Source organism: Elephas maximus, chromosome 6 (genome assembly GCF_024166365.1).
Source record: "Elephas maximus indicus isolate mEleMax1 chromosome 6, mEleMax1 primary haplotype, whole genome shotgun sequence".
Classification (NCBI taxonomy): domain Eukaryota; kingdom Metazoa; phylum Chordata; class Mammalia; order Proboscidea; family Elephantidae; genus Elephas; species Elephas maximus.
The window spans coordinates 20,241,911-20,254,982 of record NC_064824.1 but is presented as its reverse complement, the minus strand read 5'-3'; the positions used below and the strand labels follow the sequence as shown (position 1 = coordinate 20,254,982).

The following is a 13,072-nucleotide window of genomic DNA, read 5'->3' as shown; positions in this document are numbered from 1 at the left end:
CTTCCATAAACCATCAGAGCCTGCCTTGGGAACCCAGGTGGCTTTCTCCTGTTTCTATAGTGACTTTTCCCCTTGGCCCAATGCATTCATCTAGGTATAGCAGGATGGATTATTAACTGCATAGATTCAAACTTGGTCCACAAGAAAGAAGTCTAGAGCAATTCTTTTGTGTGTGTGTGTGTGCTTTAGGTGAAAGTTTACACAGAAAATTAGTTTCTCGTTAGACAGTTAATACACAAATTGTGTTGTGATATTGGTTGCCAACCCTGCAATGTGGCAACACTCTCCTGTTCTCTGCTTCAGATTCCCTGTTTCCATTTGTCCAGTTTTTCTGTCTCCTCCTGCCTCCTCATCTTTGCTTTGGGGCTGGTGTGCCCATTAGTCTCTACACATGATTGAACTATGAAGCACGTTCCACACATGTGTTATTGTTGGCCCTAGAGACTTGTCTCATCTTTGGCTGAGTACTTCAGTACTGAGTTAAAAGGGTGTCCAGGGGCCATACTCTCAGGGTTTCTGCAGTCTCTGTCAGACCAGCAAGTCTGGTCTTTTTTTGTGAATTTGAATTTTGTGGAACATGTGTTTTAAATGTAAGAAACAATTCTAAGAATTTTTCTTCCAACCTCAGGAGGAAATTTTCATGAGTTTTAATGTCAAAATATTGATTATTTGAATATGATTAAGTAGGTCTTCATTAAGATAAAAGGTCCTGGGTGGTACAAACGGTTTGGGTCCAACTACTAAGTGGTTTTAACCCACTCAGCCGCACCATGGATGAAAGGCCTGGCAATCTGCTTACATAAAGATTACAGCCAACTAAACCCTACGGAGCAGTTCTACTCCTAAGACTTGGGGTTGCCATGAGTCTGAATCAACTCGACGGCAATGAGTTTGGTTTTGCATTAGGATAAAGGGATAATTTGCTAACTAATCCTTTTAGGACACACGGGCATATGAACAAGTCCAACAATGCAAAGACGCAACACAGAATTGAGATGACATGACACAGTTTGTTTCACAATCTTTTTTTTAAAAAAAACACATTGTTTCATTTTCACTTTGTTTATATATTTTATATGTTTATATATATTTTCCCTTCAAAAATAGAAACAAGCTTCCTATTCTCCAAATTTTAGGAAGAAGGTTAAGATACTGCCAGCCCACAGAAGACAAAATGGACAAAGTCTGTGGCTAGACAGAGTGGAGATGCATCCTAGCACCATAAAAGAACAGGCTCCACCCCACAGCCCAGATTCATGTGAGCACCACGTTCTGAGGCACTAAACAGTGCAGGCTTGAATCTATTTGCATGTATAATCTTTGGTATAAAAAATTTTAAAGTTACTAACCCATAGTTAGCAGACATACTCCTATCATTTTCTCTGTGGACGGTGGCATACATTTGTTTGACAGCTGGTTGAGTTTACCGGGTGTGTCTATAACTAGAAGAGAGAATGAAACTAAATGAACTTAAAAATATTTCCTTCACAAATTGTTATGGAAAAACTCCTGTGAGTCAGGCAGAGTGCTAAGTATTAGAGATATAAAGAATACGATATGGTCCCTTGTCCTTGAGTAGTTCATATAATAAGTAAGACTACTGCTTTAATGGGTGGGGAGTCTATGCATAGGGGAGGTGTCTGAGTGGCACACATGGTTAAGCACTCAACTACTAGCCTGAAAAGCTGGCAGTTCAAACCCACCCAGAGGCACCTCAGAAGGCAGTCCCAGTGACCTGCTTCTAAAAGCTCACCACTTTGAAAACCCCATGGAGCAGTTCTAGTCTGCAATCATAGGGTCACCATGAGTCAGAAACAACTCAACAGCAACTAACAACAATAACACTATGTGGGACAGCGGTGGTTCAATGGTAGAATTCTCACCTTCCGTAAGGGAGACCCAGCTTTGGTTCCCAATCAATGTACATCAGGCACAACCTTCCGTCAGTGGAGGCTGTGTGTTGCTATGATGCTGAACAGGTTTCAGGAGAGCTTCCAGACTAAGACAGTCTAGGGAAGAAAGGCCTGGTGATATACTTCCAAAAATTCAGCCAATAAAAACCCTACGGATCACAATAATCCAAAACTATAATGCATGGGGTCACCATAAGTCAGGGGCCAACTCCACAGCATTTGCTAACAACATACAAGGTCATTGTGATCAAAGAGAAAACATAACTCTAGTTTGTCTATATGAGAGGCAAACCTCTGATTCTGGTTTCATAAAAACATTATTCTAAAAAAGTAAAGACACAGAAATGTAAGCACACAAAAAACACATCAACAAACAGGTATGTCTTTGGGACAGGTAAGGCAACTTCAGAAGTAGAAAGCTCGTTCTCACAAGCACAGTCCTTGGGAGGCGGGGCAAAGACAGCAGAGTAGTCAGATGCTTCCTGTGGTCCCTCTTACAACAAAGACCCAAAAAAACAAGTGAATTGATTATATATGACAATCTAGGAGCACTGAACATCAAAGACAAAGTTGAGGAGGTTAGACTGGGCGGCAGGGAGAGGGAGAGACAGTTCAGAAGCAGCGAGGATTTGCCAGACCTCACCTGGCCAGCGCCCCACAGGCTGGATCAGCTGGTGCAGGCGGGGTGAGGCAAGCAGTAGTGCTCGGGACACGTTTTCCACATCCAGAGAAACCAAGGAGAGGAGAGTCTGCTCAAGCCTCTGGAACCAGGGAGAAGCTGGGTTGCATCAGCAAAAGTTAAGTACAAGCACTTAACCTACCAAGTGGGATCAAAAAAACCCTGCCCCCCTTTGGGAAGTACCTCTCTGTCATTTACCTGCCCCCTCCCTGCTCTGGTCTGGGTCCCGGCATGGCTTCACCAATTGCTGTGCCCCATGGGCTTGAAGTAGGACCACTGCGTGCCCCAAGCCATTCTCCCAGCTTTGGAGAGGGAATAAATTAACAAACAGGAAAAAAAAATCTGCCAGCTCCCCTAAGCTGGGAACTCAGGACACGCACAGCCCCTTTGCCTACGCACAGGCATAAAAGATCCATGGACTTCGAATGCCTTTCAGCCCTGCCTAGACCTGTGGGGGTCCATTTCAACAGAATAGGCCCTCATTGGCACAGTACAACAGGGTGAGTACCTGAAGCCTATTTTCAACTGCAATGGCTAAGGGGGAGTGGCAGATTTGTGACATTTGACTACGCCCTGCCCATTAAGCAGGGTCCTCACCTACCCTCATCAGGGGCCTGAGATCTGGTGGCTCCACCCACTCCACCTAGCCACCCAAGACAGAGGTCTAAGAAAAAGTGGTGCCACCCAGTTGTATAGCAAACAGCATTAATGCCCAAAGTCTGGATGCAAAACACACCCACCTATGAGCTGTAGGGAACAGGGACATGCCTTCCACCCAGACACTCAGGGGTAGTCATCAGCCCCCTGATTTGCTCAGCACGTGACCTCCTACTGCAGCCTGTGCCTACTCCAATCACTCCTGCCCGTCTAGTTCTGCAGGTGAGGGTCTGCACCACATACAGGTGACCGACGACCTAGACACCTGAGCTGAATCCACACAAGAAAAGTGAATGGACTTCTGGATTTAAATACTTAGTAACAGCTCTAAACACCTGGTGACAGGACGGGAGAGCTCCAAAAATGCCAATACTCAAAGTAGCTCACACAACCAACCTATCTGGGCACATGAAAACAAAACAAGAAGCTAGGACATGGTAAGCAAACATAAATAAATATAATAACTTATTGATGGCTGGGAGACAACAGTCAATATCAAATCACATAAAGAGGAAGAATACAATGGTTTCAGCAAGCAACCAAAATGAAGAACCAAGAAACCTCCCAGAGGAAGGGAATTTCTTGGAATTACTGAAGGTAGAATTCGAAAGATTAATATACAGAGCTTTTCAAGAAATCAGGAAGGAGATCAGGCGAAACCCAGAACAAGCCAAGGAAAACACAGACAAAGCAATAGAGGAACTTAAGAAGGCTACACAAGAGCATAATGACAATTTTAACAGGTTAGAAGAATCTATAGAGAGACAGCAAACAGAAATCCAAAAGATTAACAATAAAATTTCAGAATTAGACAACTCAATAGAAAGTCATAAGAGCAGAATTGAGGCAATGGAAGTCATAATTAGTGAGACTGAAGATAAAGCACATGATGCCAATTCATTTGAGGAAAAATCAGATAAAAGAATTTAAAGAAATGAAGAAGATCTAAGAATTATGTGGGACTCTATCAAGAGGAATAACCTACGTGTGATAGGAGTACCAGAACAGTAGGGGGATAACGGAAAATACAGAGAGCATTGTTGAAGATTTGTTGGCAGAAAACCTCTCTGATATCATAAAAGATGAGAAGGTATCTATCCAAGATGCTCATCAAACCCCACACAGGTAGATCCCAAAAGAAAGTCACCAAGACATACTATAATCAAGCTTGCCAAAACCCAAAACAGAGAGTTTTAAGAGCAGCTAGGGATAAATGCAACTTACCTACAAATGAGAGTCAATAAGATAAGCTCAGACTACTCAGCAGAAACCATGCAGACAAGAAGGCAATAGGATGAAAAATATAAAGCCTTGAAGGAAAAAATTCCCAGCCAAGAATTACATATCCAGTAAAACTGTCTCTCAAATATGATGGTGAATTTAGGGCATTTCCAGATAAATACAAGTTAAGGAAATTTGTAAAATCCAAACCAAAATTACAATACTAAAGGGAGTCCTCCAGTTAGAAAATTAATAGCATCAGGTAACAGGTAACAACGCAAGACTAGCATACAGGACAGAACAACCAGGTATCAATTCAGATAGGGAAGCCACAAAAATAAGTCAAAGCTAAAACATTGAAACTAGGGAACCGGAGATGTCAATATGTAAAAGAAGACAACATTAAAACAAAAAAGAGGGACTAAATAATGTAGTCATAGAACTTTCATATGGAAAGGAAGTCAAGGCAATATCAAGAAATAAAAGATCGGTTTAAACTTAGAAAAACAGATGTAAATTTTAAGGTAATCACAAAGGAAACTAACAATCCTACACATTAAAATAAAAAACAAGAAAAGCATAAAGACTCAGCAAATAAACAATGAACAACAATGAAAACGATGAAAAGAAAATATATAAAGAAAAACGACTCAATGCAGAAAATTAAGTGGAACAAAGAAACTGTCAACAACACACACACACACAAAATCAAAATGACAGCACTAAACTAAACTCATAAAAAAAAAAAACTCATACCTATCAATAATTACACCGAATATAAATGGACTAAATGCACCAATAAAGAGACAGAGAGTGGCAGAATGGATTTTAAAAAAAAAAGGATCAGTCTATACACTGCCTACAAGAGACACACATTGGAATCAAAGACAAAAACAAACTGAAACTCAAAGGATGGAAAAAAAATGTATCAAGCAAACAGCAATCAAAGAAGAGCAGGAGTGGCAGTAATAATCTCTGACAAAGTAGACATTAAAGCAAAATTCTCCACAAAGGATAAGGAAGGACACTATAGAATGATTAAAGGGTCAAAACACTAGGAGGACACAGCCATAACAAATATTTATGCGCCCAGCAACAGGGCTCCAAAATACATAAAACAAACTCTAACGGCATTGAAAACAGAAACTTCAACACACCACTTTCAGTGAAGGACAGAACATTTAGAAAGATGCTCAATAAAGACAGGAAAAATGTAAATGCCACAACCAACCAACTTGATCTCATAGACATATACAGAACACCCCATCCAACGGCAGCCAAGTATACTTTCTTTTCCTAGGTACATGGAACATTCTCCAGAATAGGCCACATATTAGGCCACAAAGCAAACCTTAACAGAATCCAAAACATCAAAATATTACAAAGCACCTTCTCTGACCATAAAGCCATGAAAGTAGAATTCAATAAAAGAAAAATCAAGGAAAAAAATTCAAATACATGGAAACTGAACAACACCTTCCTCAAAAACTACTAGGTTATAGAAGAAATTAACAATGGAATAAAGAAATTTACAGAATCAAATGAGAATGAAAACATATCCTATCAGAACCTCTGGGACACAGCAAAAGCAGTGCTCAGGGATCAATTTATACCAATAAATGCACATATCCAGAAAGAAGAGAGGACTAAAATCAAACATTAACCCTACAACTTGAACAAATAGAGAGTAGCAAAAGAAGCCCTCGGGCACCAGAAGAAAGCAGATAATAAATATTAGAGCAGAATTAAATGAAAGAGAATAGAAAAACAACTGAAAGAGTTAACAAGACTAAAAACTGGCTCTTTGAAAAGATCAACAACATTGATAAACCATTGGCTGAACTGTCAAAAGAAAAACAGGAGAGGAAGCAAATAACCTGAATAAGAAATGAAATGGGTGATATCACAACAGACCCAACTGAAATTAAAAGAATCAAAACAGGATACTGTGAAAAATTGTACTCCAACAAATTTGAAAGCCTAGAGGAAATGAACAAATTTCTAGAAACATACTACCTATCTAAACTAACACAAAAAGAGGTAGAACAACTAGATAAACCTATAACAAAAGAAGAGACTGGAAGGGTAATTAACACCCCCCCCCCAAAAAAAAAAGACCTGTACCTAATGGCTTCACTGGAGACTTCTACCAAACTTTCAGAGAAGAGTTACCACCACCACTATTAAAGGTACTTTAGAGCATAGAAAAGAATGGAATACTCCCAAACTTATTCTATGAAGCCAGCATAGTCCTGACACCAAAGCCAGGTAAAGACAACACAAAAAAGAAAATTACATATCAATATCCCTCATGAACATAGACAGAAAAATCCTCAACAAAATTCTAACCAATAGAATTCAATGACATATCAAAAAAATAATTCACCATGACCAAGGGCGATTCATACCAGTTATGCAGCAATGGTTCAACATTAGAAAAACAATGTAATCCATCACATAAATAAAACAAAAGACAAGAACCACATGATCTTATCAATTGATGCAGAAAAGGCATTTGACAAAGTCCAACGCCCATTCATGATAAAACTCTCAGCAAAACAGGAACAGAATGGAAATTCCTCAACATAATAAGGGGCATTTATATAAAGCCAACAGCCAACATCATCCTAAATGAAAAGAGTCTGAAAGCATTCCCCTTGAATCAGACAAGGATTCCCTTTATCGCCACTCTTATTCAACACTGTGCTGGAGGTTCTAGCCACAGCAATTAGGCAAGAAAAAGACATAAAGGGCATCCAGATTGGTAAGGAAGAAGTAAAAGTATCCCTATTTGCAGATGATATGATCTTATACACAGAAAACCCCGAAGAATCCAGAAGAAAACTACTGGAACTAATAGAAGAATTCAGCAGAGTATCAGGATACAAGATAAACACACAAAAGTCAGTTGAACTCCTCTATGCCAAAAAACGGAATTTCAAAGAGGAAATCACCAAATCAACATCATTTACAACAGCCACCAAGGAAATAAAATACTTAGAAAAATATATAACCAGAGACATAAAAGACCTATACAAAGAAAACTAGAAGACACTACTGCAAGAAACCAAAGGAGACCTACATACCATACGATCCAGCAATCCCACTCCTAGGAATATATCCCAGAGAAATCAGAGTCATCACACGGACAAACATATGCACACCCATGTTCACTGCAGCATCGTTTATGATAGCAAAAAGATGGAAACAACCTAGATGCCCATCAACAGATGAATGTGTAAACAAACTGTGGTACATACATACCATGGAGTATTACTCAACAATAAATAACAATGATGAATCTGTGAAGCATCTCACAACGTAGATGAATCTGGAGGACATTATGCTGAGTGAAATAAGTCAATCACAGAAGGACAAGCTCCTAAAAATCAAACACTTACGCTCATCTACAGACTTCATTAGAAGAGTAAAAAGACAACCTACAGACTGGTAAAAATTTTTGGCTATGACATATCCAATCAGAGTCTAATCTCTAAAATCTACAAGATACTGCAAATCCTCAATGACAGAAAGACAACCCAATTAAAAAATGGGCAAAGGGTATGAACAGGCACTTCACCAAAGAAGACATTCAGGCGGCTACCAGATGCATGGGGAAATGCTCACAATCATTGGCTATTAGAGAAATGCAAATCAAAACTACAATGAGATACCATCTCACTCCAAGAAGACTAGCATTAATCCAAAAAACACAAAATAATAAATGTTGGAGAGGCTGTGGAGAGACTGGAACACTTTTACACTGATAGTGGGAATGTAGAATGGTACAACCACTTTAGCAATTGATTTGATGCTTCCTTAAAAAGCTAGAAACATTAAGTACCATACAATCCAGCAATCCCACTCCTTGGAATATATCCTAGAGAAAGAAGAGCTTTCACACAAATAGATATATGCACACCCATGTCCACTGCACACTGTTCATAATAGCAAAAAATGGAAACAACCTAGGTGCCCGTCAGTGGACAAATGGATAAACATATTATGGTATATTCAAACAGTAGAACACTACAGAACAATAAAGAACAATGATAAATCTTAGAAACATCTCACAAAATGGATGAATCTGGAAGGTATTATGCTGAGTGAAATTAGTCGCAAATGGACAAATATTGTATGAGACCACTATTACAAGAACTCAAGAAAAGGTTTAAACACAGAAGAAAGCATTCTTTGATGCTTATGGGGGTGGGGAGAGGGGGATTCACTAATTAGACAGTAGACAAGAATTATCTTAGGTGAAGGGAAGGACAACACACAATACAGGGGAAGTCAGCACAACTGGACCAAAAGCTAAGGAGTTTCCTGATCATAACCAAACACTTCGAGGGACAGAGTAGCGGCGGGGGGCGGTGTCTGGGGACAATGGTTTAAAGGGACATCTAGGTCAAGTGGCATAACAAAGTTTATTAAGAAAATGTACTACATCCCACTTTGGTGATAGAGTCTGGGGTCTTAAAAGCTTGCAAGTGGCCTTATAAGATTCATCAGTTGGTCCCAACACACCTGGAGGAAAGGAGCATGAAGAACACCAGACTCAAGGAAAACATTAGCCCAAGAAACAAAACGGCCACGTAACCAGAGACTCCATCAGCCTGAGATCAAAAGAAGTAGATGGTGCCCAGCTTTCACCAATGACTGCCCTGACAGGGAACACAATAGAGAGTCCTTGATGGAGCAGGAGAAAAGTGCAGTGCAGAATGCAAATTCTAGTAAAAAGACCAGACTTAATGGCCTGACTGAGACTAGAGGAGCCCCAGAAGACATGCCCCCCCAGACTCTCTGTTAATCCAGAACTAAAACCATTCCCAAAGCCCACTCTTCAGATAAAGATTAGACTGCAGTATAAAACATAAAATAATACTCATGAAGAGTGTGCTTTGTGCTTTGAGACTAAATGGGAAGCTCCTGTCCAGAGGTGGGATGAGAAAGCAGAAAGGGATACAAGGTGGTTGAACAGACAGGGGAAACCCGGGGTGGAAAGGGGGAGTGTGCTGTCACATTATAGGGATTGCAACTAGAAAAAACTAGAGTCCCATAATAATACGTGTATAAATTTTTGTATGAGAAACTAACTTGAGCTGTAAACTTCCACCTAAAGCACAATAAAAAAAAAAATTTTTTTTTTAAAGTCACAGTCCTTGAATTGGCAAAAGTTGTGTGATATATTTACAGCAAAACAAACAAACAAAAAGAGTAGTTGCTGTGGCTGCTTATGTATACCCAAACACCTTATGGGTTTTGGTTTCTTGGTTTGGAGGTTTAGGGTCATGGTTTCACGGCCCATTCCAGTTAATTCGCCTAATATTGTGTTTAGTGCTTTTTTGTTCTCCTCATTCAGTGCATAGTGCCTAGGGTCTTAAAAGTTTGCAAGCAGCCATCCAAGGTATAACAGTTGGTCTCTATTCGCCTAGAGCAACAGAGGAAGGAGAGTCAGGAATAAGTGGAAGACATGCAATGTGTGGCTAATTGCCTCCATGAACAACTACTTCCTTTGCCATGAGACAGAAAGAATTGGATGGTGCCCGGCTACCATTACTGAACATTTTGATCAAAGATTCTATAGAAGAATTCTAATCAAAAAGGGGGAAATGTGCAACAGAATTTCAAATTATCATAGAAACCAGAATTTCTGGAGCCATGGAGGCTGGATGAACCCCTGAAACTACTGCCCTGAGATAATCTTCAAACTTTAAATCAAAAATAACCCCCGAAGTCTTCTTAAAGCCAAAGAGAAGTTTATCTTAACTAGTAAAGAATGTCTGCCTTAAGCATTGTGCTCTTTTAACGTCTATCTATATGGGATCAAGTGGACAACAGCAACTCTAGAGATTAGATAGAAACCTTAGAGGGCAGTGAGTTTATGAGAACAGGGGAGGAACAACTCAGAAAAGGAGGGTGAGAAGGGTTGCACACCTTTAAGAATGCAATCAATGTCACTGAATTGTCATGTAGAAATTGTGGAATTGGCATATGCTACCCTGGTGGCATAGTGGTTAAGTGCTACGGCTGTTAACCGAGAGGTTGGCAGTTGGAATCCGCCAGGTGCTCCTTGGAAACTCTACGGGGCAGTTCTACTCTGTCCTGTAGGGTCGCTATGAGTCAGAATCGACTCGACAGCACTGGGTTTGGTTTTGGTTTCGGTTCTGCTGCGTATATTCTCAACAATGACAAAAAACAGAATAAATTATTGTCATGGATTGAATTGTGTCCCCCCAAAATATGTGTATCAATGTGGCTAGGCCATGATTCCCAGTATTGTGTGTTTGTCCACCATTTTGTCATCTGATGTGATTTTCCTATGTCTTATAAATCCTATCTCTATGATGTTGATGAGGTGGGATTAGCAGCAGTTCTATTAATGAGGCGGGACTTAATCTACAAGATTAGATTGTGTCTTGAGCCAATCTGCTTTGAGATATAAGAGAGAGAATCGAACAGAGAGACATGGGGACTTCATACCACCAAGAAAGAAGCACAGGGAGCATAGCGTGTCCTTTGGACCTGGGGTCCTTGCGCTGAGGAGCTCCTCGACCAGGGAAGACTGATAACAAGTACCTTCCTCCAGAGCCGGAAGAGAAAGACTTTCCCTGGAGCTGATGCCCTGAATTTGGACTTGTGGCCTAGTAAACTGTGAGAGAATAAATTTCTCTTCTACAAAACCATCCACTTGTGGTATTTCTGTTACACCAACACTAGATGACTAAGACAATTGTGAAGGGGGGAAAAAAAAAAAAAGGCACAGCCCTAGGTCTAGTCTCACAAGGAATCCAGCAGCACACAGCAAGATTCAAGTCAGAACAAGCATATTATTTTTTATCTGCTTCTGTCCTTTTTCTCACACAGGATGAGGACAACCAAATAGACTGAGTGGACATTAATAAACACTTCCTTTATATGTAAGCTTACATTTTCTACAGCAGGTTTTATGTTTATTTTATGTTAAATATTTCCTTGATATGTAACATATTGCACGCATTTAAAAAATCATAAAGCTTTTTTTAAAAGAATCTACTATTAATACAGAATGACTTAGTTTTTTTTTCTTCAGTGGAAAACTAAAGTTGTAAAAAGGGCACCTGCAAAATTAAAAAAAAAAAATGCTGTCATATCAGAAAACATTTTAGACATATATGTATTCATTCACTTATTCACAAATTCAACCAGCTTGATTACTTGCCACGTGTCAAATAAAGTGCATATTAAACGTACCTTTGATTTGTGGGCTTGATGAATTATCTTCAGTTTATCTGAAAAGGAAAAACAAGTTGTCTTTTAACAGTTATTCTGAAGCTTCATTTCAAATCCTTAAGTGAATTTTTTCGTCTTTTTTTGGTGGGGAGGGGAGGCTATAAAATTGAGAAATTTGCATCCTTGCCTAGAATACAGTAAAAGAAAAATTACTTTTGCAAAACATTAAAATTAAAGATTACAGTACAAAGGTATTTTAAAGCCTTCGACTTTGACACACTCACAACTGCCATAATCTTAAATCAATTGAGCACATTTTCCCTTTGAATAGAAGCCAAGCGAACCATATTACTCTATTTGGGGTTTTTTTTTTTGGGGGGGGGGGTCACTAAAGGCCAGGATTAGCAAATAACAAAAAATGCTTGTCTTAATACGGACATTAACAAAAGCAGTTTTAAAAAATCTGCTAACCACTCAGAATAGATACAGTGACAGGAAGCCAAATGATCATTCTAAAACAGGTTTACCACTCTTGGAATTCAAACACTATCAGGGGCCATTGGTGATCTGGGTAAAAAAGTGGTAATGCCCAAATACCAGTATCTACCTCCTGGTTTTCACATGTTACAGACTCACAAAATCTAATCTGCTTTATTCAATCCCTCCTTCGTTCCTTAATCTGTTTATCACGAAGTCAGGCTACATTGTGCTTTTCCGGTAAGTAATTTCTCCACACTTGTGAAAAACTGTAACTCTGCAACAGTGGGCGTTTAATTATATAACAAAGCATTCAACAGGCTTCAATTCAGAAAGTTTCCATATCTTCACTCAATCTTATTTAACCATTTAACTAACATATTTTGATTACAATGTCTTTAGCATTATATCTGAATAAAATCTTAAACCAAAATTCATTTTTATTAATCACGCTGTAGCAGGAATTCGAACAGTGATATGCGATGAAAGGGTCTATTTAGAAAACTGATCTTGATTTAACCAATTTCAAACAAGACTGAAGAACAGAGTACTTAACCAGTTAAGAAACAGCACTCAGAGATATTCATTATTTTAAATTGTCAACTTTCAATTATCTACTGCAATTTGTATTACAAGGTCAGCATAATCCTAAAACTATAACTCTGTATCCTTAAGAAATAAAGATAAATCAAACCTAAGTAAAATATGTATATCAGGAATGATGTAAATATACCATAATTGCTAAAAAGTAAGCTTACAATATATGCAAGAGAGTAAACAAATATGACTTTTGGATTACCTATTATTCTGAATTACCTATTACACTTTTTCTTACTAGAAATATATATCAACTTATCATTCGAGCCAAGTTAGAGAAGCCAAGAGCAATTTTTTAATAAAAAGTTTAAATCTG

At 39.0% G+C, this 13,072-nt stretch overlaps 1 protein-coding gene across 7 annotated transcripts in view; it reads right to left on the bottom strand.

Annotated features, from left to right (window-relative positions):
- C6H2orf76 (chromosome 6 C2orf76 homolog) overlaps positions 1–13,072 on the bottom strand; it is a 114,187-nt gene that overhangs the window by 23,787 nt on the left and 77,328 nt on the right. For all 7 annotated transcript variants that reach the window (XM_049889175.1, XM_049889176.1, XM_049889178.1 and 4 more), the window contains one exon: positions 11,704–11,741. In XM_049889175.1, the coding sequence (XP_049745132.1) occupies positions 11,704–11,741 (38 nt within the window). The remainder of the gene's footprint in view (positions 1–11,703; positions 11,742–13,072) is intronic.